Raw genomic sequence first — 26,625 nt, 5'->3', positions numbered from 1 at the left:
TTTCATCACCCTTATTCCCAAGGTGGGTTATCTGCTAATGTTTATAAAGGTGAAGGCCAAACTTCTGTTTAAAAGAAGAAATGTGCTAATCAATGACACACCAACTGCGTGGAGCTAAAGGAGACTTAGATTTGTCAGTAGAAATTCCATGGTTAAACTGATTTTTCTTGCCTTCCTAAATTTGCCAAACTTAAAGCTTCAGTCAAGGAATGAGATCAGTAATGATCACGTGAAATAGCCATAATTATGAGCAGACTTTTTTCTATTAGGTCCATATTAGGAATTATGAATTTGACATTGGTAGATTTTAAGGAAATGTATAGAAAGAGGATTTTTTTGCTTCAAGTGATTCTCTGAGGTGGTGCACTGAATTAAAAAGGAATGTGTTAATTAAAGGACTATATAAATAAAGTTATGTGCAGGAGGTGCTTAATAGACTGCTAGGTCCCTAGCACACATTACATGTCTGCTGTGATTATGGTGCTGGAAGTGTGGTTGTTGGGACAGGGAACCAGGTCCCATGGTGCCACTAAATTAGTATGTGCCAGTAGCCCTTGTTAGTAAAAATAATGGCCTATTGCTGAAGCTCTGTTGAGTGGTAGAGTAATAGAGCTTCATGTACTCTTTCCCACATTGAGATAAATTTGTAACAAAAATATTTGAATAGGGCCATCAGACTTGGAAGGGACTGATTCCTGTCCTCTGTTACTGCAGGCAACCATATTATAACATTTCCATTCATAAATCATGGCTAGCAATAATATACACCCTGACAGCTGCAACAAGCTCATAAGTAGCCCTAGAAATCATTCTCCTCAGTAAGTAGTTGAAACAAGCAATTCATATTGACTCCTGAGTTAGCTGTAGATGTATTACAGACAAATACAGGCAGTGAACACATAAAGGCTGCAAGTTGCTATTGGTGTTGTAATCTACAGACTGAACAACATATGTTATAAATCATGCTTCCATTGCAGAGGCTTAACCAAGACAAGCTCAAACCATAAGATATACTGTAAATTACCAAGGTAAAACATATAAATTTTTTATGACCCATTCCTAAAGATACAATTTAAGAAATCTCCTCTTGAGATATTATGATATTTTATAGTAATCCAAAAAATCCCTCTGAGAATCTGTCCCTGCTATACTATTTATCAGCAGTGCTTCAAACTAGGAATATATTATAGCAATAACTTCCTTCTTAGATCATCAGAGCTGTGCACACCAGCATATCTTCCACTATTTTAGAAGAGAGAGGAAAGCATAGGCACAGCTCCAAGGAAATAGTTTTCTTGGGTACAGCATTTGATGGTGGTTATTTAAAATTTATCTTTGAAATCTAGGCCACCCACAGAACTGAAAAAGTAATTTCTTATGTTAGCTTTGTACTACACTAAGTAATTAGTTAAGAAGATGCTTTAACATTTTTAAGGAAGAATTTCATTAGGTAAAGAAATGCAGTTGTTTACTTCCTTTAGCTAAGTGTCTGTGAAGACTAATTAAATCAAAGCACACACAATTCCTGCAGCTGTTTCCTACACACAACTCCCCCCTTGAAAAACCTTTCCTTGGCAGCAGACAAGGAAAAATCCTGGGAGACATTTTGAGGTCCATTGTGTGTAGTAGTGAATTAACCTATCTGCTTAGGTTATTTAAGTTATATTTATGTTATTTGAGGCACATGGCACTTCAATGGATGAGTGCCTCAATCTCTAGTTAGAGAACCAGTGTCATTCTTAGTTTACAGATAGAGAACTGAAATCTCACAGTTTGAGTGCTTTCGCCAAGGTTGCATATGTCTGTGGCAGAGCAGAGAACTGAATCTCACTCCTAGGTTAGTGCCAAGACCACTGGATAATGCTTCCTTTTAGTTTTTTTCACTTACGTTGATGAATAAAGACTGAAAGGTCTCACTATCTTGTTAGCTTTTTTTTCTAACCTTTTTTTTTGTTTACAGCTTTTCTCTCTTCCACCTCCCCCCCCCCCCCGCCCCCTTAAAGTATTTTTTTATCTGAAACACTATAACCACATCCAGGTAGGTAGCATATTATTTTGCAAAGCATGAATGGCATCCAGTTGTATTGAAGAAGTGTCCTTACTTCTTTTTCTTTAAGTTGATAAATTGTTCCTTTCTGCTGAAGCTTGTTTGTTAACAATTGCAACTTTTTTAGGCATACAAATGGTATGAGCTTGGATACCAAAGAGGTCATTTTGCATCTGTTTGGCAGCGCTCCCTCTACAATGTGAAGGGACTAAAAGCTCAGCCTTGGTGGACAGCAAAGGAAACTGGTTATACTGAATTGGTGAAGGTGAGTGAATTTTTCTCTCTTTTTTTAAATATAGTTTGCATTTTATTTTTTATATAAAATTGGTTTAAGAAATACAGGTATTTAGATCTGCTGGCCCAGATCTCCAGTGTCATTTCTGAAGTTTCCACAAGATGTTTAATTAACATGCTACAAAGTTAACTGAGGGGGTTATAAAAAGATGCTCTCTAGGCATTGAATGGGGGGAGTGGACACTGCACTCATGCTAGCGGTCATGCTTTTCCATCACTGTATTTAGGGTTGCGACATGTTTTACCTTCCTCTTAGAAGCATATGCCTCCCTAAACTCCCACCAGAACAGTGCAGCATTTGAAAAGTATACCTAATCCCATAGAGCAGGGGTGGGCAAAATATGGCCCACAGGCCAGATCTGGCCCATGAGGCCATTCTATCCAGCCCACTTTAGAAAATTAATATTCATCTGGCCTTGGTTCCTGTAAAAAGTGAAAGGAACCAAGGACAGTAGGACCCAGGGGAAGCCTAGCAGACTCCCATAACAGCAGGGCCTGCCTGGCCCCACCCCCCCCAGCTGGAAGCCCCAGCAGGGGCTTCTGGCCTGAGATCTCATGGCTGTCCTGCACCAGAACCACAGGTAAGGGCGAAGAGGGAGAAGGGCAGGGCAGGGGCCTGGGGAAAAGCTGAATGGGATGGGAGGAAGCAGCCCCTCACTCGCCCTGTGGCTAGTGCCCTGCACTGCAGCCACTCGCAGCCTACCTGGGGGCTGCCTGTGCCTCCTCCGGACAGCCCCATGGGCTGCAAGTGGCTGTAGCAGGGAGCACCAGCCATGAGGTGGAGGAGGGGCCTTTTTTCCCCATGCTCAGCTCTTCCCCAGGCTCCTTCCTGGTACGGAGGAAAGTGGACCCTCCCCTGCCCTGTGGCTGGCACCCCACACTGCAGCCACTCACAGCCCACGCGGGGCTGTCTAGAGTAGGCACAGGCAGCCCCAGGCAGACTGCAAGCGGCTTCGGGCAGGGCACCAGGCACAGGGTGGGGAGGAGCTGCTTCTCCCTGCCCCCACCCCCTCGCTCAGCACCACCTTGTAACCCAGCCCTGCTGCCAGCCTGGCTCTGCGCTGGCTCCAGGCTCACCTGTCAGGGCTGCGCGTGGTGACAGTAGCTGCAGCCCACCTGCTTGCTGTGCTGGGCAGTGTTTTCCACTGTCACCACTGGGCTGCCCAGTGCACAAGCTCCGGGTGAGCAGCAGCAGCCAACACTGCCTGTCATGGCAAGTGGGGGAGCCGCAGCTGCTGCCGCCGACGGGCGAGCCTGGATGTAGCTGGGAGCCCAGGCTGGCACTGGGGCTGGGTTACAAGCTGGTGCTGAGCATGGGGAAAAGTGGCCCCCTACTCACCCCATGGCCAGTGCCTCATGTTGCAGCTGCTTGAAGCTCATGTGGGGCTGCCTGTGCCTGCTCCAGACAGCCCCACATGGGCTACAAGTGCCTGCAGCGGAAAGCGCCGGCCACAGGGTGGGCGAGGGGCTCCTTTTCCTTGCGCTCAGCAGCAGCTTCTTCCCTGCTGGTGAGTGGGGGGTCGGGGCTGTGCGCTGCCACCTGCCTGTAGTGCAGGGCTGGGGGGTACTGGGAGTGAGTGGGCAGGGAGCCAGCGGGAACACAGGGCCTGCATCGGTGCCCCAGGGCCAGTGATAGTGGGGCCCAGAGCAGGGTGGCAGGAGCGGAGGGTCCCAGCTAGCAGGGTCTCTATGGAGCCAGGCCAGCTGCCCCCTCTCCCTGCTGGTGTAGCCCAGCCTGGGTCTATAGATCCTTGCCAGCCTGTGCCCCGCTTTGGGCCCCACCAGTGCTGGTCCTGAGACATTGATCCAAAGATGGTGACTAGGAGGCAGGGCACCTGTCAAGGGGCGGGGCTACCGATGCGGCCTTCGATAGCCTGCCAAAACTGGGTAAGCAGCCCTCCACCCAAAACAATTGCCTGCACCTGCCATAGAGCATAATATAAACTGCACTAATGATGGGAATCCATAGAATTACAGAAGTAAAAATGTAATAAGTGACAGAAAAGAGTAGGAATAATGAAGGGAACGTAACAAAACATAACATAAGAAAATGGCAACCAGCAGTACCCAGAAAATACCCATAATAGAACATAGGCATAACTATGCCTAAATCATCCCCAACCAGTGGCTGTTCAACCTCATCTTGAACACTTCCAGTGATTTCCCTAATCAGTCTATTCCATTACCTCACTATTCTAACAGGTTTTCCAGATATCTTGTCTAAACTTGCTTTGCTACACCTTCAAGCCATTGATCTGCATCCTCCTCTCTACATCAGGGGAGAAAAGGTGCTTTCCCTCTTCTTTATGGCAGCCCTTTCAAATATTTGAAGACTGCTGTCATGTGTTCCTCTTAAGTTGAGCTGAACATGCCAAACCATGTAATCACATCTTGTGATTTTTTTCAGCATTTGAAAACATTGTTATGCTAAATATTTTTCATGATTATTGGTTTTTAAGACGTTTATTTTACTTTTATCTTTTATTTTATATACATTTTTTAAACCCTTCCAATAATCTGCCTGTCAAAATTGTCTGCAGGCAGATTAATGATAGATAGATCATCTTTAATACAATTTTCTTATAGTTCCATACTATTATAGTTAACCCTTACTGATTAATTTTCTATGTTTAAGTTTTATTTTATATATTTAACAGGAAAGGAACCGTGAAAGATCTCTAAAGGCTAAAAGTAAGACTTAGGCATATAGAAAAAGCTATGAAGAGAGGCTAATTATTTGGCCAGATAATCTTGAAACATGTGCCTTTAGTATTTGTGAACTGATGTTAACAGTGTTTTGTTTGAGGAATTATTAGCAAAACAATTGAACAAGAAAGAAGAGGTGAATCAACTTTAATGTACAAGAACAGTAGTATAGCTACTGGTGTGGGTGAGCAGGGCATCACCCCAGGTGCCAGTTTAGAGGAGCACCTATACAGCAGCTGCAACAGTAGCAGCCACTGGTGTGTGGGGAGCCTGTGTGTTGGCAGCAGGAGCAGCTGCCAGTGTGAGGCAATGCTGCACCATTACAGCAGTCTCCAGGGTCTTTTGAGTCACTGGTAAGACTGTCTCCCACTCAGCACACTTCCTAGCTATGCTTCTATACAACACTGTAAGATGATAACTGGTTATCTCATCAAATATTGCTCACAAATGTACCAATGTTTCATTCCTAGGCTGTGTTTCTGGTTACAAAGCATTGCGTCTCAATATTATTGGTGATGATTTGTTTGTGCATTTTATTTTAAATTGGGAATGTTTTACATTCTTTAATCAAACCTTCATAGTTGAAATTTGTGATTCCAAAATATAAGTTAAAGGCATCTCAAAAGCATATATGTGTTGTTGTTTTCCCCCCTGTGACTTAAGAAAATTATTTGCATGTGTGAAAAAACTAAACCTGATTCTAATAATGTCCTGTGCTGTAAGCAAAGTTTGCAGTAGCCTTCTCAGGAGAGCAGTAAAATACGAAAAGCATCTGTTTTTATTAATTTCAAAGATACTCTGGCTTCCATTCACATTTTTTCTTGAAAGTAGGAAAACTGTTGTTTCCCTTCCCACACAGTGAAAAGCACTCCATACCCATTCTTCCCTGTTTTGAAAGCTACCAGATTGAATTGCAGAATATTATACTTTTCAGAGACTCAGGGAAGTGGGGAATTGGACCCATTCTCTCAGATCTTTTCTATATGTTTTAGAACATGAGCTAGTGGTCTCTGTAGAAGAGCACAAACCACATTCAGTAATGAAAGCTTACTCACTGTGAATATATTCATGGTTAGTTGACACAGTGCTAAATACTATTTTCCACTCTGCAATTATATGGCTAATTCAGATATCCAAAAATATTAAAGAAATGATGATTTAAGCTCTATCTTGAAAACATACAGTATAAAGGGATGCTGATACTTAGCTAAACTCTGTTCTGTGCTTGTAAGCCAAGAGGTTAACACCCTGGAGCTAGATTTTTAAAGCCGTATAGCTGCTGCCTGTACTATGTTTAAGCCTAGGGATTCATTGAAGGAATAGGGACAAACCTGTTCGGTAGCAAGCATCTGATTCCTTAAAGTGCAACCAATATATAAGGGCAGCATGGAAAAGATGTGTTCAGTCACTGGTATGTAGGTGTGCTATGTACATGAAATCTGTGTATCTATTTAAGGCATCATTTAATATACTTGAGAACCTTAGTTTCTAAGATTCAGGAAATGTTTCCTATGTTAAAATTTCAGTTACAGGAAAACATACCTTTTGTGTTTGAACCTAAAGCAAACTAAGTCACACATGGAGCTGACTTATGTCTTTGGTACAGTTAGCTACTCTTCTGGCAGCCTTATTGATTCATTGCACCATTCTGTAGTATTTTGTTTAATCCTAGTACATTACTTAACAATATTACCCATTTAAATATATACAAGCATTAAGATATTTCTTGTATCCTGGTAACATCTTTGCCAGTCTGAATGGGTAAATAAGGAACTGTCCAAGTAACTTTCCACGTAATGTGGCTTTGATATTTTGAAAATATTCTGATCATGCTTTGTCAAAAATGTACTGCAGTGAGTACAAATTATTGATTAAAGCAACACTTGTATTGTCAGGGTTTTTTTTTTTCTAACAATGCAGAATTTATTAATTAAGAAATTTAGTCATGGTTCATTCAGCTTATGGTTCAAGTACCACACATTTTTATCTGGAAGAGAATAAAATGAGTGTCACTCCAAACACCCATACTTCATAAATAGTCTTAAAAAGACTTGTATGTGAAGAAGGTGCAACATTACCTGCAGTGCTGACACCTGGGAAGAAATGCTCCATCCTGGGTTGCATAGGCATGTGATTGGATCTGAGGGATTTTATTACAGGTCTCCAAAATAGTGCCTCCTGCCATGCCAGGCCTTGAACCTCTGGCATAGCAGGACACAGCACGTAATGACATGGCTGAGAACCCAGGGTACAGAGGCAGTAGTGACTTCTGGTTGCCTTCAAGCCACTGCTGTGATTATGGTTGTGTGGCTGCCAGTAGCAGCCAGTACTTTTTCACACCCCCAAGTTGGTGCCTGCTACGGTTGTCCTAGGTACCCTGCTGTAGTTACACCACTGACAGAACATGTGATTTTTTTAAGATCTGGGTTAAAATCCATGTTTAAACTAAAGTTTGCTAGTGGCCCTAGGAAAAAATCACTAAAGGCCCCAGTTAATATCAAAATTAAATTACGGTGTATAGATCGATGCGGTATATAAATCGAGCCCTTTTTTCTGATCCAAAAAGTTAGGAATTTCATAGATCCAGTATATAAATAGACCTAACTGTTTGGATCAGAAATATGGGGTCAACTTACACTGGCCCCTGCGCGCTCTCACTGTGGGCTGGACACCCAGGAGGTGGACACGTCCCACAGCACTGTTTGCAGAGGAAGCAGCCAGGCTTGGCACTTGGTTGGCGCAGCCCCAATCCCTGCAAGCAGCACTGCCTGGGCCACGCCAGTCAAGCACCAAGCCTGGCCCTGTCTGCTGCCAGGGGTGCTACTGAGCCCAGCCCCGTCCCCTACGAGCAGCACGAGGCTCAGCGCTCAGCAGCCCCACTCTCAGCAGACAGGGCCAGGCTTGGCACTTGGCTGGCATGCCTCCACCTCCTGCAAGCGGGGCAAATCCTGGCTGGGCTCTGGGGCCAGGGAGGGAGGTTAAACACCCCTTCCCCTGCTCAAACTTACTGCTGACTGCAACTCTGAACTATAATCTGTGGACTACAGCCCCGCTGACTTGAAAACATCTAGTTTTTCTAAACAATCCCTAATTGTTCTGTCACTATTCTAAACAGTTTGACTCCTTCCCTATCTTTGCTGTCAGCTGTGCTCATAATCTGGTAGCTGCCCCTATTTATGAAGACTGAAAATAGGTGTTCTCTGCATTATCCATAACTGGATTGTTTCTCTATTCCATAAGGGACTTCTTTGGTCTTCCTCTTACTCTTGATATATTTGTAGATTTTTTTTTTATTTCTTTTTATGTCCCATGCCAGCTGCATCTCAGATCATGCCTTGACCTCCCTAATTTTCACCCTGCACACCTATGTGATACTCTTAGGCCTTTCCCTAGTAATATAACTAAGTTTCCAAGTTTTGTGTGAATTTTTGTTTCTTGAGCTTTTTGTGCTGTATGAAAGAAGACATATGTTCTGGGATTTACGTGCTAGCTGTTGTTTAGCTAAAGAAACTAGAGTGGAAAATGAAGCCATTGAACTGAAATGGAGGACTGATGCATTCAGAGATTTTGTGTCTAGAAGGGACAGTTAGTCATCTAGTCTGTCCTCCTGCAAAACATGCACCAAGACATTTCACTGAGTTCTGCACCGAGCACAGTCAAAGGCACTAAAACCAGTGAGGGTCCACATTGGGGATTAAAATGTATTTAAAACTTCCTATAGAAACTGTTTGCCAATTACAAATTTAGCAAATGATGAAAGTAGTTGTGAAATGGAACTCATTTTGTTATTAGTTTCCTTTTTTACTATGCTTTTGTTCATGCATACTGCTGTAATATTAAAATTGTAGGTTACAGATAGAAATAAGCTGTTTCAACTTTCAATTACAAAAAAATGCTATGGGAGCAAATAGCAGTAGTTTGAATTCCTCATGCCCATCCCTGTGAGGGAGGTAGGGTGTTAGCTTTGATTTTAGGTTCATGCTACAGTACATACAAAAGGAGAGACGCTTTTTTGAGACAGCTTGCTCACCATTTTCAGATCATGTATAAAACCTGAAATTTCAAGTCAGATTTTTCTCTCTTTTTTCAAATATGTCCACACTCACAAGTGACATTTTGCAGACCTTTCTGAAGATTTAAATCATAATTGTCAAGCTAAGTGGCTTGTTTATCTTATTTCTTTGAACTGTGAAATTCAGTTGGCACTTGAGTTTCATGTTATACTAGCAGGTTTTATTGTCTCAGGAGTACTGCCATGTACTAGTGTTCTGTGTTTGAGAAGATCAATACTCTTGTTAACTTGCAATATAAAATAATTTATTGAACAGCTCTTGGGCAAATCAAAAAGCAAATTAAAGTGAGTCCAGTCTGCAAGGTGGTGGGGGATTATTGAAATTTTATGATACCTATGTAATTGAATCTGGAAAATAATGTGGGGTTTGCTTTTATATTCTCAGTATTTCTTGGTGGAACTTGAAAATAGCAAAATTTGATAATGATCAATATTGTATTATTGTTTTTAAATTTTAAAAAGACCAATTTAAAAGGTACTAAAAGCAAATACAACCAGTTCTAAGTACAATAATGACGGCTGTCATGGTAGTCCCTAGAAAGAAACTGGAAGCTTATTCGTGATGAAGGGCTTGCTGTGATGGATAGAAGAAAGAGCCTCTTCTTGCCTGAAGATGAGAACCTACGGGAGAAGGGAGACTGGAGCCAGTTCACCCTGTGGCAGCAAGGTACTTAACATGTTCATTAGTCTTCCTTCTCTCCCCTAACTCTACTTTTTTTACTACTCAGTGCAGTACAATAAGAAATAGGAATATAGCTTTGCAAGGCCAATAATGGTATCATTTCTGGATCTGTCATCTGAGTCTTCAGAAAGAGGAAACTGATAAAACTGTATTTTTTGTCTTGAGAACAATGAGCATGAATTCTTTATGCTAAAACACATTCCCACAAGCACCCCTAAACTCCTGCACACCAATATACTGTTACATCTCTTGACTAGGCTGCCAAGATTTTCTTCTAGCAAAGTCGGTAATGCTGCATGAGTACAAACCAGCCTGAGGGAATGCTAGGAGGTGGCGAAAGGTGCATCTCCAATTCTTTGCCTCCAACCAGATTCAATTCTGTCATTCAGAAATAACGTGAGCTGCAGAATCTAAGTTGTAATAAGCTAGCTGCTCTTTCCCTGAACTGTTCAGTGGGAGCTAAGTTTTGGAATAACCTTAAGTTAATATAAGGATTTTCACAGTAGAGAAAACTGTAAGATAAAATACTAGGTATATTAAGTATTCCTTGATGTAAGTTACTAGTGGTTGTCAAAAGTGGATCCAGGATTTTATAAAGCAGGGTGTGGGAGCAGCAAACAGTTCTCTAAGGGTGACTGTATCCTGTGCTCCCAGCTTCTCCCCCAGCTGGGGTAGGCAGACTATGCCATGGGAGCAGCAATTGGGGACTTCTTTTTTTAAGTCCCCAAAGCTGGTAAAAATTCCCCTCCTTCCCCTTCCCACTCAGAGGCACATCCCTGTCTGCTGCTCATGCCACATAGTCAGAAAGCAGGGTTTGGCTGTGCCACTGCACCCCCTCTGGTTCTGCCCTGCTCGTAATATTCAGCTGTTTTCCCTGTAGATGCTCGTTAATCATTATACCTTTGGAATCATACCTAAAAGGTGTGTATCCTTTTGTCTACAAACAGTTTAAAAGCAGGGACTGCTATAATTTAATCTGATATTGCAAGTCTTATGTTGTCTGTATACTAGTTTCATTATCTGTAAAATGACAATAATTACTTACCCATCTTTTGTAGACAGCTTTGTGAAATCCCTGGATGAAATGTGTTTATATGAGTTGAAAGTGTAAGAATGGCTATTATTTAGTGTTGCACTTACCGATGCTCCAGTAATTTCTTTTCATAGGAAGAAAAAATGAAAATGCTTGTAAAGGCGTTCCTAAAACTTGTGCTTTATTGGAAAAATACCCAGAGGCTACGGGCTGCAGAAGAGGACAGGTACTTATTGGATTGCTTCATTACTTTAAATTCAAACTTATGGGGTAAGGTAATGCTTAAAAATGCATGTAGGGGACCCTGGCGTAAGTGTAATTAACTCAGTGGGCCAGGTGCTTTAAAGCTCTTTCTGGAAATTATAAATTACAGTCACTCGCATAAGTTTGGTGATTTGAGCCAGAATGAGGATTCATAGATTTCATAGACCTTAGGGCTGGAAGGGACCTTGGAAGATCATCAAGTCCAGCCCCCTGCCCAAAGGGCAGGAAGTCAACTGGGGTCATAGGATCCCAGCAAGATAAGCATCCAATTTGCTCTTGAAGGTGTTCAATGTAGGTGCTTGAACCACCTCTGATGGCAGGCTGTTCCAGACCTTGGGGGCTTGGACAGTAAAGAAATTCTTCTTTATGTCCAGCCTGAAACGGTCTCGCAGTGGTTTATGACCATTTGACCTTGTCATCCCTTGGGGCACTCTGGGGAACAAACGTTCTCCCAGATACTGGTGGTCACACCTGATAAACTTATAGCTGGCCACCAGGTCACCCCTGAGCCTGCGCTTTTCCAGGCTAAAGTGTCCCATAGCTCTCAGGCTGTCGTCTTAAGGTCTGTTTTCCTGACCTCTGATCATGCGCGTGGCTCTTCTCTGGACTCTCTCAAGCTTCTTCACATCCTTTTTGAATTGTGGAGCCCAAAACTGGATGCGTACTCCAGCTGCGGCCTCACCAAGGCCGAGTACGAGGGGAGAACGACGTCCCGGGATTTGCTTGAGATTCACCTCAAAAATGGGTAGTAGTACCATTGCTGTTTGTCCTTCTTTAAGTGTTCTGCCAATGAAAGGCAGCTTTAAAACTCCCAGAGACTGCCCACAATGAATTTTGGTAAGGTGAGTCTTTGGCGCCTGATCTCCATAAAAGAGGAGAAGCCTTCTCCATTCCCTCAAGCAATAGCTGTACGTCCTGCAGGCCTATGTGTCCAGACTTTCTGGGTTATCCAGTCTGAGCGTCCATCTAATTGCATGGAATTTAATTTCAATTTTTCTTTGTTTTTTTAAAAAAAGCAAAAATAAAGTCACTATATTTTAATGTTGCAGAATCAAGAACAATGAAGCATGCATCAGAATGATGCTTCTACAGCTTTAGTTCAGACTCCTTGTGCATCTGCATGACAACTCTGCCTTTAATTACATGACCATATACAATATTTTCCAAATGAACTCTGCTTTTATCAGTGCAAAACTTCCCATGTAATTATGGGTTAGTCAGTCAAGCCAAAATCCCCACAGTTTGCCACTAAGATCACATCCACACAAGCTTAGTGTCTGTTGCAGCATTTGAAATGCTACAGAAGGCTCCCCACAAATTAGAAAATGTTCCCCATGCTGCCTATTTGCAGCACGGACTCTAAATTTGATACCAGGGTATCCCAATATCAAAAGAAAATGCACTGGAAAAAAGTGGTGTGGAGCATGCCTGAAAGTAACTAGAGACTGGGTCCTCCAAAGAGATGCACTAGCAACCGGCTAGAGGGTCTCTATGGTTGCTGCCATTCCCCTGCTGCAGGTATAAAAGTGGAGCATGCCTGACACCAGTGGCTCCAGGGCTGGCTGGGACCCAGGCTCAGTCCTGGGTTGCTCCAGAGCTTGCCTGGCACCAAGGGTCCTGGTACAGCAACAGGACCAGGCAGGTTGCCTTGCAATAATGTGTGGAGGACAGCTGTGCCCCACACATGGTGGCCTGAGGTTCTGCCTAAGATCCGGGGGCTACACATGGCACATGAAGTCACCCCAGCCCACTGGCACAAGCCTTCATACAGGACCAACCTGGCTCCATGCTGCCACGTGGGAGTCCTGGCACTGTAGGCAGGAGCCAGACACCATCAGGCCAAGCTGGCTCCTGCCTCCATGTGAGACTCCAGTGGGAACCCGCATGTGGAGGCATGGAGCCAGCCTGGCCCAGTAGTCAGCAAGTCTCGAAATCCACGTGCCATCAGGCCAAGCGAGCTCTGTGCCACCCCACACAGGTTCCCACTGGAGTGTCAGGAGCCCCATGTGGAGATAGGAGCTGGCCTGACGCGATGGCACACAATTCCTGCCTGCACTGCTGGGAGCCTCATGTGACTGCCTCCATGTGCCACATGTTATCCCCAGGACTCAGGTGGAGCTGCGTGCCACAGGGGGGCTCCGCTTGCAGTGAGCTATGAGCACCCCAAAGGATGGCGGTGGCTGCTGCTGACACCACTGGTGGTGGGAGCTGTGCACAATGGCAGGGAGGCAGTCATGTGGTGCCCTCCCGTCCCCCCCAGAAACACATACACATTCCCACACCCACCCATATCCCACACCCACCCATAAACCTGACAGGATCTCAAACCCCACATCCCCACACAAATCTCACACCTTGCATTGGGATGGGACCTGCTGGTGAGAGCTGCAGCTGTGCAGGCAGCTGCCACTCTGCAGTCCTGCCCCACAGCCACACCAGTGCTGGGACATGTAGCCCCAACCTGAGGGGGATTCCTGGTCCTGGTAAACACTTGGGGGGTGTGATGAGCCTGCCTGCGGGGGGAGGTGGTATCAGGGATGGGTGATGGGTGGTGGGGGAAGTTGCAGCGGGGTCTATTGTGATGGTGAGAGGAAGAGAGATGCATTGGGGGGTGGGGGAATGCTCTGGGTAGGAGTGGCTGCTACAGCCAGGTTTGGAGCCCCGCTTCAACCCCTAGAACAGCCTGTACAAAGGGAGGCCAGCCTGGAAAGGAAGGGGCTTGCCCAGTCAAGGGCTTCCCAGGAAGGACATGGGGATCACTGTGGCCTGGGCACAGGCACAGGGAGCAGAACAGTAAGGGCTGGCACTGCTCAGAGCCACAAAGTCATGGGTGGGACAGCTGCAGCTGGACCCATGTCCTGTTGCAGGAATAAAGCTGCTGCCAGGAGAGAGCAAGTGGGGGTCAGGCAGGGGCTGCGGGTCAGAAGTGAGGGGCTCTGGCAGGTCTGTGGGTTGGGAGTGAGGGGCAAGGGCATTGGCAGGGCACCAGCATATCAGTGCTGCTCAGTGCCACAAAGTAGCTGTAGAAACAGCTGTAGCTGGACCACCATCTGGGTGAGTGAAGGGGGCAGGGGGAGCTCTGACTTTCTATGATAAAAAAACCCAAAGCAAATGCCAAGTATATAGATATTTAGAATTTATTTTATTATTATAATTGAGGCACCAGTAGGCTTCCAAATCGCTCTAAAATTGTAAATATTTCAATAAAACATTACCCAACTGATACATATATATATTCAGTATAGTGGTGTTTCATTTGAATTGCAGACAAGTGTGGATTTGGGGCATTTTAATCAGAGAATTTTGGATCCCCACTTTTAAATCAGAGACTTTCCAATTTTGAAACAGGAAACCAAGGTATCTGCTGGTGAGGCAAATGGTGGGACCCAGACAGAAGACCCTGCCCATGGCTGGTACCAGGGACCCAGATGGAGGGTGGATGAGGTGGCTGACCTTCTGGCCATTTGGGTCCAAAAAGGCATACTTGGAAGTTCAAAGCAGGCCACCACAAAGAGCACATCTTCCGGGTGATAGCTGCCCAGATGGCAGAATGTGGGCACCGGAAGACATGACAATGGCCAACTGTGCAGCCACAGCCCACTGGCAGCTGGCCCACATGTGCAGGGGGTTCTGTTGCAGTGACCATAGTGTCATAGTTGTTAGAGGCTGGAGGGGACCTTACAGATCTTCGCACCCAGCCCTCTTGCATGTGAGCAGGAAAGACTGCTGGGATCTAATGCAGGGCCTCAAGACATTTTTTGAAGCTCACCAGGGTGGATGACTGTACCACTTCTGGGGGAAACCTGTTCCAAACTCTCAGCACTGGCCTTGTAAGTTTTTCCTTATGTCTAGCCTGGAGCAATCTTCAATCAGCTTGTGCCCATTATTTCTTGTCGTCACCTGGGGGGCCTAGGTGAAGGTGGTTCCTGTCTGGGTCTGGTAGGCATGCAGCCATTGAGCCGCAGGTCCAAGCAGGCAGATGCTGTTGCAAGTGGCAGCAGGTAGCAGCCAGGCAGCAGCCCCCACTGCCAGACTGCTGCAGGAGGCAGAGGGTGCAGGGGCCACTCTAGGTCAGGGTGGCTGCAGCAGTCCAGCTGGCACCAGGGGGCTAGTGTCCCCAGTTACAAACTGGCCAGGCCTCAGAAGCTCCTTAGGGCAAGTAGCTCTGAGCTGCTTTCCAGGGCAGCTTTTTATACTGCTGGGGACAGCACAGATGCTGGTCTCAGCCTCTAGCGCCTCCTGGCTGAAGATCCAGGAGGAGGTGGGGGGAGGGGGCAGTTTCCCCCAGGTGGCACAATTTGCTTCACATCAAAGTGCATGTTCAGGCACATGTGCTGAGACACAAATCTTTGGCACAAATTTGTGCTGCTGCTGCTACTTGAGCTGCTGCAAACACACGTACGTGCATGTGTGGATGTGCCATAACTATTTGTCATTTTCTGGCTTCCCAACATGACATACCAGTGTCCACACTTGCAGAAGTATTGACCACTTACAGGTATACTTGACATGCTTGGGAGCTGTGCTTTAAATGTATGAAGTGCTGTAAAATGCTAAGCATGCTAGAAAATCCAGGGAATCAGTGACCTGGAGGATAGCATAGAGTGCTCCGTCAGCAAGTTTGCAGATGACACCAAGCTGGGGGGAGTAGCAGATACGCTGGAGGCTAGGTCAAGGTGACCTTGATGAATTGGAGGATTGGGCCAAAAGAAATCTCATGAGGTTCAACAAGGACAAGTGCAAAGTCCTGCACTTAGGACAGAACAATCTGACGAAAAGGACCTGGGGGTTACAGCGGACAATAAGCTGAACATGAGGCAGCAGTGTGCCCTTGTTGCAAAGAAAGCTAACAGCACACTGGGGTGCATTGGTAGGTGTGTTGCCAGCAGGTCAAGGGAAGTGATTATTCCCCTCTGTTTTGCCCTGGTGAGATCACATCTGAGTACTGTGTTCAGTTCTAGGCCCCCAACTGTAGAAAGGATGTGACCCAATTGGAGAGAGTACAGTGGAGGGCAACAAAAATGGTTCAGGGGCTGGAGGGGGCATGACTTATGTGGAAAGACTGAGGGAACTGGGTTTATTTAGTCTAGAGAAGAGAAGACGGAGAGTGGATTTAATAGCAGCCTTTAGTTACCTGAAGTGGGGGGTTTGTATGATTTCTAATTTTCTATGATTAAGGATCTGAAGCTGGCAACCAAAAATTAGAAGACGCTTTGGACAATTTGACCTTTTGTGCCCATGTTTCAGAACCTCATTCGTAAAATGGTGTAATAATACTGCCTTATCTCACAGGAGCACTCTGAAGATAAATTAATACTTTTGAAGCACTCAGAAATTATTAGGAGAGTATGATAGAAGTGCCCCAGAGGAAATTAATAATTCTGTATTCACTATAGTGTTCACTGGCATGCATTAAGTAAGTTCTGAGGCCATATGGAATGATAGGGATAAAAAGACATATTGAATAATTAAGTATCCATTTACTGACAGCAGCAGAGAGAGACAGAGAGAGAGATTAGGGGAAAAAAAGCAAAGTGATCATATAATTAAGGATGGCTTAAAAACAAGACAAGAGAGTTAGTGGCACAGATACTTTTAATTCTGGTATTTACTAACTTTTGAGTTAGACTTAGCTGCCATAATGTTACTTTAATGTAATTCATGAATATTTATAATACATTTATGTACTATACACACACACACACATGCATGCATATATATAAAACAAGTGCACAGTGCGTGCGTGTGTGTATGTATGTATATATATGTGTGTATATACATATATCTAGCATATACATATGTACAGGAAAACCCACATACACTGAAGGGTGAGGTTCATAACCCCTTTGCAAGGAGGAGGTTTTGCTGGGGCCCAGAGTCCTGGGACATAGTCACAGCAAACAGCCGCACAGGACCACTGAGAAGCTGTAGCTGATTCCTGCAGCTTTTGCTCACTTCTGATTAGCTGCCACTGGCAACCAGTGCTGACCTCCAGCTGCGTGATGAAGGAGCACCCTTTGAAGTAAAAACTGGAGCAGACAGCTGAGTAGATTGTTCTTTATCTGGTCACTTAGTGTGAACAAAGTGGCTTGGGGATACAAATGATCTGGGTTCTAACCGTAATGTGTATGTGTAGTATAAACCTATGTACTATCTGTGGCACATACATCTGTGGACAAATATATAGGTAACATACATAACAGTAATCATCCGAAACACTGCAGTGTCACTATTATAAGATTCTCTTTTAGATCCTTCCTATCCAACCAGAACCACTAAATTTTTGGGAATGTTTTCATCTGCTGCAGATCCCGCTATAGGAGAAAAAACTGAGTACTTTCCCTCACTGCAGCCTGCTTCCCACTCTCTGTTTCCATAGACTTTTCTGCAGGGTCATTCTAATGTAGATCTTGAACTAAACTTAGCTCAACCCCCACCAGCTCCATCCATTTTTAGATAAAATATCCACAAATCACTACTTTTAAAATGTTTGGGACGTGAGAAACCCCAAATGTTACAATTCAAATGGTGGTCTGTCATATTGGATTAGTTGTAATAGTATTTTGCTCTCAGTGAAGGGTTGGTAAAAGTTACCTAATTAAATGAACTGTTTTTTCTGTTTACAGATCAAGTATTCCATCATGCACCCAGGGACTCATGTCTGGCCTCACACGGGACCTACTAACTGTAGGCTGAGGATGCACTTGGGCTTGGTAATACCAAAAGAAGGCTGCAAAATTCGATGTGCTCAGGAAAACAGGTAACCTTTTCTATTCGCACCCCGAGACTGAAAATGGGTGGGCAACTGATCTGATCCACAAGAAAAAAGACAATTTTGATGTCAGTAAATTACTGCTGAAGAAGAATAAAATACTACATATTTAATCATAGCAAATATTAAATATTGTAATTGTAGCAATTGTAATATGTCACATAGGTATTTAGTTATAATAAGCACTTTGATGTGTAAAACTTCTTACAAGTATATGAATTTAAGTTTTTAATTAATGACACTACACTCTTTGGAGACCAGACGTGGTCTTCTCTGTCATGATCGCTGTATTTATCTTCTTAGTAATGCTGTCTATAGCCTTAAAGTCTTTTGTGTTTAGTCTTAGAAACACATTCCATTGATGTTCACCACTTGCAACCAACAGTAATTCCACTGTTCCCTTTCTTCTCTTGGGAGATCAACCAACTTAATCAGTAAAATCTAGACTCCTTGCAGCAATTCTGCTTCCTATACTGTGGATATAGAATAGCCAAGTTTTCCCACATAGATTAGATCTTCCAGTGGTACACATCAACATTATTCCATTGGCTTCATTTCAAGTGACATTGAAGTCAAACGTGTTGCCTTGTAAGTGGACAATGATACGAAGGATTCTTAATTTTTACATTGTGTTGGAATAAGGAAAACTTCTTTACATTAGGAATGGTTACATTACACTGCAGATGTATTTGGCCTCTTAGGTTAGTTTAAAAAATAGTAATTTAAGACATTTAAACTCAAGGAATATATTCCCTTGAGAAATATGTGAAAATCTAAACTTTTGTAATTTAACACATGTAGATAGACTAGTATTAAAGCAACAGCAGTACAAAAATAATAAAAATGAATGTATAAAGTTAAGCAATTTGATCAATTTGTTTGAAAATGTTTGCTGTTCATTGAATAGATTTTTCTCTTCTGAGTCCAAAACATCACCTGGAATCCTAATAGTTTTTCATGTTTATGATGAGTCAGAGATGCTATATCCTGCTTATAGCATCAGAGTGCAGCAAATATTAATTTGGAATTCTTCTCAATGTACTATTATGGAGACATGTTTGACGATGAAAAATCTATGCACCCATCATCACTGTAGTATGTAATTGAGAGCTTTCCAGAGCATGTGAAAACCAAACACAGCAGGTAATTTGTGGCAATTTAAGTACAAGAGTTTCCATCCATTAATAATCTAGCTGTTGTTGCTGCAGAGGTGTTGGGACTCCTGCCATGATGTACCTTATTTAAAAATTGTGCATCAGCAGTCAGCATTACAGCTAACAACATACAGCATTACAGCTAACAACATACACCTTGACTAATCATTAATGAACATATTTCTTCCCAGCACTCTAGCTCAGTATCTGAAGCAGTTTGGGGCAGCAGGAAGTGGTAGTTAGATGGTTTAGAGGGTTGTTAATGAGACATGGAGGCTTTCACATCTTGGAAGCTTAGGGGTCACTAGTGAATTCAGGTCAGCTATGACTGCAAGTCATTACCATCAAGTGGCTATTAGATGACCCTGCAGGAAAGAAAGCCGTAGTCTTGCTCAGGTTCCAAGTGAACAGGTGTGTGAGACTCACCATCCATTATCAGAGCTGACATCCTTATTTGTCTTCAGCTGAACATAAGGCTCAGTGGTGTGGAGAATGAACTACTTTCTCAGCTATAGCAATGCTTCTTCCACATCAGATGCTGGGCAGGATGGCATAAGGATGCTTATATTGCTCCTGCTGGGCAGATAGAGCATTTCCGTGCTGGGACTCTTGAGTTTGACTTATTCCAGATGCACAATGTTCATTTATTAAAAATGTAAAATTTATGCATAATGATCCAACTTATTCCTCATTGGCATGCACAACTCCAGTTTATTTTGGCAGGAGTTGTGCATTTATAACCAAAGGCAGGACTTTTCCGAAGAAAATATTTTTAGTGGTAAAAATGAAGGGTTACACATAACTATTCCCTCCTTCCCTGTGAAAGGGAGGCCTCTCGGTGGTTACCATGGTGACAATGCAGGCAAGGAATTCTGGGTCTCAGATGTGTATGAGTCTGCCCCTCTGCCTCTTCCCTTGCTGCTTCAGATGAATAAGAAATTATTGCTGCCTCCTGTTGAACTGGTTCAGCTCTGGAGGCTTCCATGTTGGAAATCAAAGCTTTGACTCCATCTCTCCCCAAGCCCTCCTCCCCCTGCTTGTGAGGTGTGTGGGGGAAAATAATGAGAACATAGTACTTATTTACCCATGTGCACCCAAAGGTAGGTGGGAATTTAAAGGGGCAGGTTTTATTATCCACTATACTACTTGCAGTGCAGCGCAGCTGGCCATCTAGCTCTATAGAAAGAAAATTGTCTGTGCTGCGGCCTTTTTTTTCAATCCTAGTGTACAGCAATCAAGTCTTGTTGAACAATTTGGGCCATTATTATCCACAAGTGCCCAGCCTTTTTGTAAGTCCAAAAGCAGTAGTAGACAGCGTGCTGAGTAATGGTGTTAAATAATGCCTGAACATCCAATAAAATGACTTTATTTCAAAGACTGCAATAGTAATTTGTAGTAGAGGGGGAGAGAAATGTTTCAGTTTTTTTAAGTCAAGGTGAAACCTTCTCATGTAAAACAGGTGTGTACAGCTCCCTCCATCATGAAAATGATATAGAAATCTTTCAAAAACAGGCTCCTCTTCATGCCAGAATGAGATTTCCACCTTGGTCAGGATGTTAAGATTTTCTCACACAATAAGGCGTCTGAGAAATATTTATTTGCATTCCAATGGTAGCTCATGTAATCGATCCAAAGGGAAAATAATAGCTCTGACAACTTTATGACTTTTTTCTCTTTGTTGTGTAAAACAGTCCATCCTATTGTGATGCAAATGAGAGAACCACATTTTAACCTCTGAAGGCATTTAATCTGGATGCTTTGAGGTTTTATTGTCCTGAGCTGAGCTTCTATTTCAGGCTAATTAGTGCAGTGCTTTTCAGACCTGGGTCAAAAAAATAAAAGCTCATTGTTGGCCTTATTCCTCATTCCATTATATCAGTGTGCGATGCCTTTTGAATTTCATTGGAAAAATGATGGAAAATGGTTGCACTAGTGGAGAATCAGTCTATATTACTTAAAATGTGAACCTACATTTATTTTGGAGATAGCAGCAAAATAAAGAATGGCAAACAAAATACTGGAAACCTTGTAAAGGTTCATTTTCAAATGGATCAGTCTGCTTGGGGAATCTTAAAGAACTGTATCTCTGTTTGCAGATCAAGTAGTCCATCATGCGCCCAGGAACTCCTGTCCTCATACAGTCCAAAGTCTATCTGCTTTATGCCTACTGATTTGTCTGGTCTTCCTCAAAATATGTCCCCAGTGATGTTTCTGCTATTGCATTTTGGAAGAATATTATTCCACTTTCTGGAGAGTCTGGTAGTAAACCATTTTTTCTGATGCCAGTAAAAGTTTTCAAAAATGCCTAAGAGACTTAAGAGTCCAAGTCCCATTTTCAAAAGGATTTTAGGCCTCCTTTGTACTAGAGAAAAGTTGTTTTTGTCTTACTGAATTTGCTCTATTTAAGCCTGTTAATTTGCAATCAGACTTCTCTTAAATATTTCCTTTGTGTCATCCTAAATAACATGTCTTATGTTTATACCTTATTTCTCTATTACTAGTAGTGTTTACAATACCTCATTCTGCTCCTGCGAGTTAAGGCTCCAGCCCTGCTGAAGTGATCTATCCTTATGGACCATAGCATTCATGCAACAGCCCTGTCCACTTTGCAGTATTGTGACTTTAATTATCAGGCTCTTAAATGGCTATTCAAGATTGTTAGTGAAGATATTAAATAGAACTGAAACTAACACTTACCCTTCCAGCCAATTAGATACCTCTGCCTCTGACACTCTCCTCGGGCCCCGGGAGAGACACGCCTGGGCCAGGGGTTAGCGAGGAGTTAGTTAGGGTACTTCTGGAGAGGCTGGATGTGTTCATGTCTGCTGGTCCGGACGATCTTCACCCTAGGGTTCTACAGGAACTGGCCGAGGTCATTGCGGGACCCCTGGCGCGGCTCTATGAGCACTCGTGGTGCTCTGGCAAGGTGCCGGAGGACTGGAAGAGGGCCAATGTGGTCCCTATCTTCAAAAAGGGAAAAAAAGAGGACCCGGGAAATTACAGGCCAGTTAGTCTTACCTCAATCCCGGGTAAGCTCTTTGAAAAAATTATCCTGGCACACATCCAGGAGGGCCTTGCGGGGGAATGCATGCTCAGGGGCAACCAACATGGGTTCATCAGTGGCAGGTCTTGTCAGACCAACCTGGTGGCCTTTTACGATCAGGTCACCAAATCATTAGACGCAGGGGTTGCTGTGGATGTAGTCTTTCTGGACTTCCGGAAGGCTTTCGACACTGTCTCTCACCCTGTCCTCATCAAAAAGCTGGGAGACTGTGGTGTCGATGCCCACACGGTCAAATGGGTCGCCAACTGGTTGGAGGGCCGCACCCAGAGGGTGGTAGTGGATGGGTTCTTCTCGACCTGGAAGGACGTGGGCAGTGGGGTTCCGCAGGGCTCGGTCCTCCGGCCCGCACTGTTCAACATCTTCATCAGTGACTTGGATGAGGGGGTAGAAAGCACCCTGTTCAAGTTTGCTGATGACACTAAGATGTGGGGGGATGTGGGTGCACTAGAAAGGTGCAATAGGCTACAAGCTGACCTTGACAGGTTGCAACGGTGGGTGGATGAGAATAGGATGGGGTTTAACACTGATAAGTGCAAGGTGTTGCACATGGGGAGGAAGAACCGGCACCACACTTACAGGTTGGGGAACTCCCCTCTTGCCAGCACGGAGACGGAAAAGGATCTTGGAGTCGTCATTGACTCCACGATGAACATGGGCCGGCAGTGTGGGGAGGCAGTCAAGAAGGCCAACCGTACCCTGTCATGCATCCACAGATGCATCTCGAGCAGGTCCAGGGAGGTGATCCTCCCCCTCTATGCGGCACTGGTCAGGCCGCAGCTGGAGTACTGCGTCCAGTTCTGGGCGCCACACTTCAAGAGGGACGTGGACGATATGGAAAGAGTTCAGAGGAGGGCCACTCGTATGATCAGGGGTCAGCAGGGCAGGCCTTATGAGGAGAGGCTACGGGACCTGAACCTGTTTAGCCTCCACAAGAGAAGGTTAAGGGGGGACCTTGTGGCCTGCTACAAACTGGTCAGGGGGGATCAGCAGGTATTGGGGGAGTCCCTGTTCCCCCGTGCGCTGCCAGGAGTGACCAGGAATAACGGTCACAAGCTGGCGGAAGGTAAGTTTAGATTAGATATTAGGAGGCGCTACTTCACGGTCAGGGCGGCTAGGGCCTGGAACCAGCTTCCAGGGGAAGTGGTGCAGGCTCCTAGCCTGGGGATTTTTAAAAGGAAGTTAGATGAGCACCTTGCCGGGGTCATCTGACCCTGTTGCTCTTTCCTGCCAAGGCAGGGGGTCGGACTAGATGATCTACCTAGGTCCCTTCCGACTCTAGCTACTATGAAACTATGAAACTATGACACATTGTCTCTCACCGTTGTCATTTAAGTCGTTTTCTTCCACTAGTTGTCAAAGCATGTGATTGCTCATATACAGGCCAGTCTCAATGACCTGTGGACTGGATTAAAATCGACTCAGTAAGCAGTTAGACACTCCCATAGGAAAAGGGAGTCCTGTATGCAGGGCTTAATCTTATAATTCTTCCTTTTTTGCATGGGGGGGTGGTTATTAAACTATACTACTGACAGCTTTTCACAGTTTCATTGTTTTCTACTTAGGTACATAATTTTAAAAGGGGAGGAAATTGGTTCATAATACCCAAATTATTCAGAGTGCCTCTGTGGCAGGGCACCGTTGGTACCTGCCACTTTAAGGGCTGAGCCAAGCAGCCAGCAGGTGCTTGATTTTAGCGGCCATTTTTAGATCTCTGGCAGCCTATATAAACAAAGCAGTTTGCTGCTGGCAGTCAGGCAGTACCATCGCCTGGCTGCAAGGCTGAATGCAACATCCTGGAGGTAAGGGCAGGAGCTGTAGGGGATGGTTTGGAGTCTCCTGGTCTTGGGCATGACCTAAAACTGCACTCTGCTGGAAGTGGGTGGCCTGGTGGGGCTCCCAGTGGCGCAGGAGCCTCCAGGAAATACCAGGCCAGTGACCACCCCAGTGAAAGGCGGGTCAGGGTGCCTTAATAACCCCATCTCCTACAACCAGGTGGGTTACACCTAGTAGGGCCAAGAAAGTGGACCCAGGAGAGACAGTGGGCTAGAGGCTCAGAGGCCTGACTCAAAACACCGTCAACTGGTCAATGCTGAGGCCAGGACCAGAACGGTCAAAAGGGCCAGGGGGCCACTGCAAGGGATGCACAGAGCTGAGGGCCTGGGGTTTCCGACTGGCCTTGGAGGTGAGGCCAGGGCCTGTGTGGCCAAAGGTACTGGGGGGACCACTCCCGAGAGAGGAAAGAGTTCAAGGAGTCAGGCAGGCCAAAATGAGGGTGAAGTCAGGCCACCTGATTGGAGGGATCTGGCTGGGGTCCAGATTGAAGGATTCTGGGACCCGCTGTGGGGCCAGTGACGTTAAAAACTGTGGATGCCATCTGCAAGGCTTGGGCTGCGATGTAGGGGAGGAACAGAGCTGCAGATAGCGGCCCCTGGCATCAGGGCAAGAAATGGGCAGCTTCCCACTTAATTAAGATCCTAATTATAGATCATCAAGGCATGGCAGGTGGTTGGCCCAGAAACAGGTGAGCAGGCCATTAGTAAACTGGCACTGAGGAAAACCCCTGTTACAGCCTCCTATGCACAGATATTAAATACAAAAAAAAGACAGGATGTATGTCTCAGGTTGTGGTGTGTAGCTACACTATGTATGCACGCATGCACACTGAGAGAATAAGTATTGTTACTCAGTAATATGAAGCTGTATTGGACTGAACATTGTATAGATGGTTTCATGCAGAGCTCTGATACAGTACTCTAATTTCTACTTAAGCACTATATTCCTGATGGCACAACACATGTTGATTAAACCTTCTCCATATATAGATCATCATCTCCAGAACAGATATATGCCCAGATAGTTCCCACTCTAGGACACTCAAAATCCATACTAAAAGATGCTTTTTTTCCCCATTACAGAACCTGGGAAGAAGGGAAGGTTCTTATCTTTGATGACTCTTTCGAACATGAAGTGTGGCAGGATGCAGAAGATTATCGACTGATATTCATTGTGGACGTATGGCACCCTGAGTTAACACCACAACAGAGACGTACCCTTCCTGCCATTTAAGCAGTAATTTCTCATGCAAAAACCACATGCAGTTTAACCTTTTCGAGTATATACAGCATTAATTTGCCTGGTACTAAGGCAAATATCAGCCTTCTAATAGTTGAAAGATAAGAAGCAATTGCTTCACAATCATTATGGACTCAGCTTTAAAAAAAATTCCTATTTCTATTTCATACTGATGCAGCACTGATCTGATCTTTTTTGCTTTTAGGCTGCAGGTACAAAAATACTGATTCTTGTCAGCCAAAAAGCTTTAGTTCTAGATTTTCAAAATGAAGAATATGCAGACACATGTTTGATGCCAAAATTGTGTGTACAGAAACTATTGCATGTTCATGTATATGCAGCCAGACACCTCATTTGCCATGTTTATGCACAAGTATCTGGACTGTATATGTTTTTTACCTGATAATTAGGTGCATAAATATGTGCATGCAACTAACCTTGAAAATCTATCGTACAGTTTTGAATGGTAGATGTTTAAGGTATAAAGCAACTAGACACATCTACATATAGTATCAACTGTAGATAATGTGAATCAATAGGTTTGTTTTGTATTTTTCTACACAAGTAATTGTATTTTTCTAGCATAACTACACACAGATCACTTGCTTTTATGAACCACTATTTTTTTCAAAAGAACATGTATAATAAGTGCATCTCCAGCTATCAGCAGATGGAGGAACTTTATTTGGATAGACCTTATTTTTGCTATGTATGACCTTCTTTTGCCTTCTGAAAATACTATTAGTAACTTACGTTATTTAATTTTTAGTTAATAGAGTATAAGACTGATAATGAGATCAGTTTTGTTTTCCTGAAGTGAAATAGCCTCCTTTCAGTAGTAGGGTGCAGTCCTGGGGTGATGGGCATTTGTGACAGTTACCTGTTAACTAAAATGAGAGTTGTCAATGCTCAACAGCTTTCAGAGTCATATGAGTATTAACTGTTCTCTGTCACGTGAAATCCCTCTGCATCATGATAACCATCTTCTGTCCAGGAAGAGCAGGATGCAGCTCCTTCCAGGGACTCTTTGAGGTTGACCTGACTGGCCTTTCTTCCAAATAAGAACCCAGATAGAATGGAAATAACGTTCCCTGAAGTAGAAGCAGAAGACCATGCTGTAATATAGATCTCTGATCCTGCTCTGGAGGCACCATATTCAGTGGGAATGAAAAGACCAAAAAAAGGTGCAATTGTTTAAAAAATTTATTAACTTAATTTTCAGTGTACTCTGTATTTGTTCTGTTTATTATGAGGTGAAAAGGCCTTATTTCCCAAATGAATCCAGTGAGGTGTCGTGGTAGAGAATTTACTATTTTTCTTTGCACTGCCATACAGGGGAACACCTGTCATTAATATCTAGGAGTACTGAAAAGGTAAAGTGGAAGAGGAGGATCAAGATGAAGAATTTATTTAATGAATTTCATCAGGATTTTCTGTCCAGTCATCTGCAAGTACCAGTAAACTG

At 44.0% G+C, this 26,625-nt stretch overlaps 1 protein-coding gene across 5 annotated transcripts in view; it reads left to right on the top strand.

Annotated features, from left to right (window-relative positions):
- Positions 1-26,105, top strand: part of ASPH (aspartate beta-hydroxylase) — a 202,911-nt gene extending 176,806 nt beyond the window's left edge. For all 5 annotated transcript variants that reach the window (XM_090040051.1, XM_090040049.1, XM_090040047.1 and 2 more), the window contains 5 exons: positions 2,175-2,312; positions 9,651-9,786; positions 10,969-11,060; positions 17,725-17,858; positions 25,004-26,105. In XM_090040051.1, coding sequence (XP_089896177.1) covers positions 2,175-2,312; positions 9,651-9,786; positions 10,969-11,060; positions 17,725-17,858; positions 25,004-25,154 — 651 coding nt within the window. In that variant the 3' untranslated portion in view covers positions 25,155-26,105. The remainder of the gene's footprint in view (positions 1-2,174; positions 2,313-9,650; positions 9,787-10,968; positions 11,061-17,724; positions 17,859-25,003) is intronic.
- Positions 26,106-26,625: the final 520 nt, after the last annotated feature.

Source organism: Crocodylus siamensis, chromosome 3 (assembly GCF_052110815.1).
Source record: "Crocodylus siamensis isolate JL-2025a chromosome 3, ASM5211081v1, whole genome shotgun sequence".
In the NCBI taxonomy this organism is placed as follows: Eukaryota; Metazoa; Chordata; order Crocodylia; family Crocodylidae; genus Crocodylus; species Crocodylus siamensis.
The sequence above is the reverse complement of the archived record's forward strand: the minus strand, read 5'-3'. Positions and strand labels throughout refer to the sequence as shown.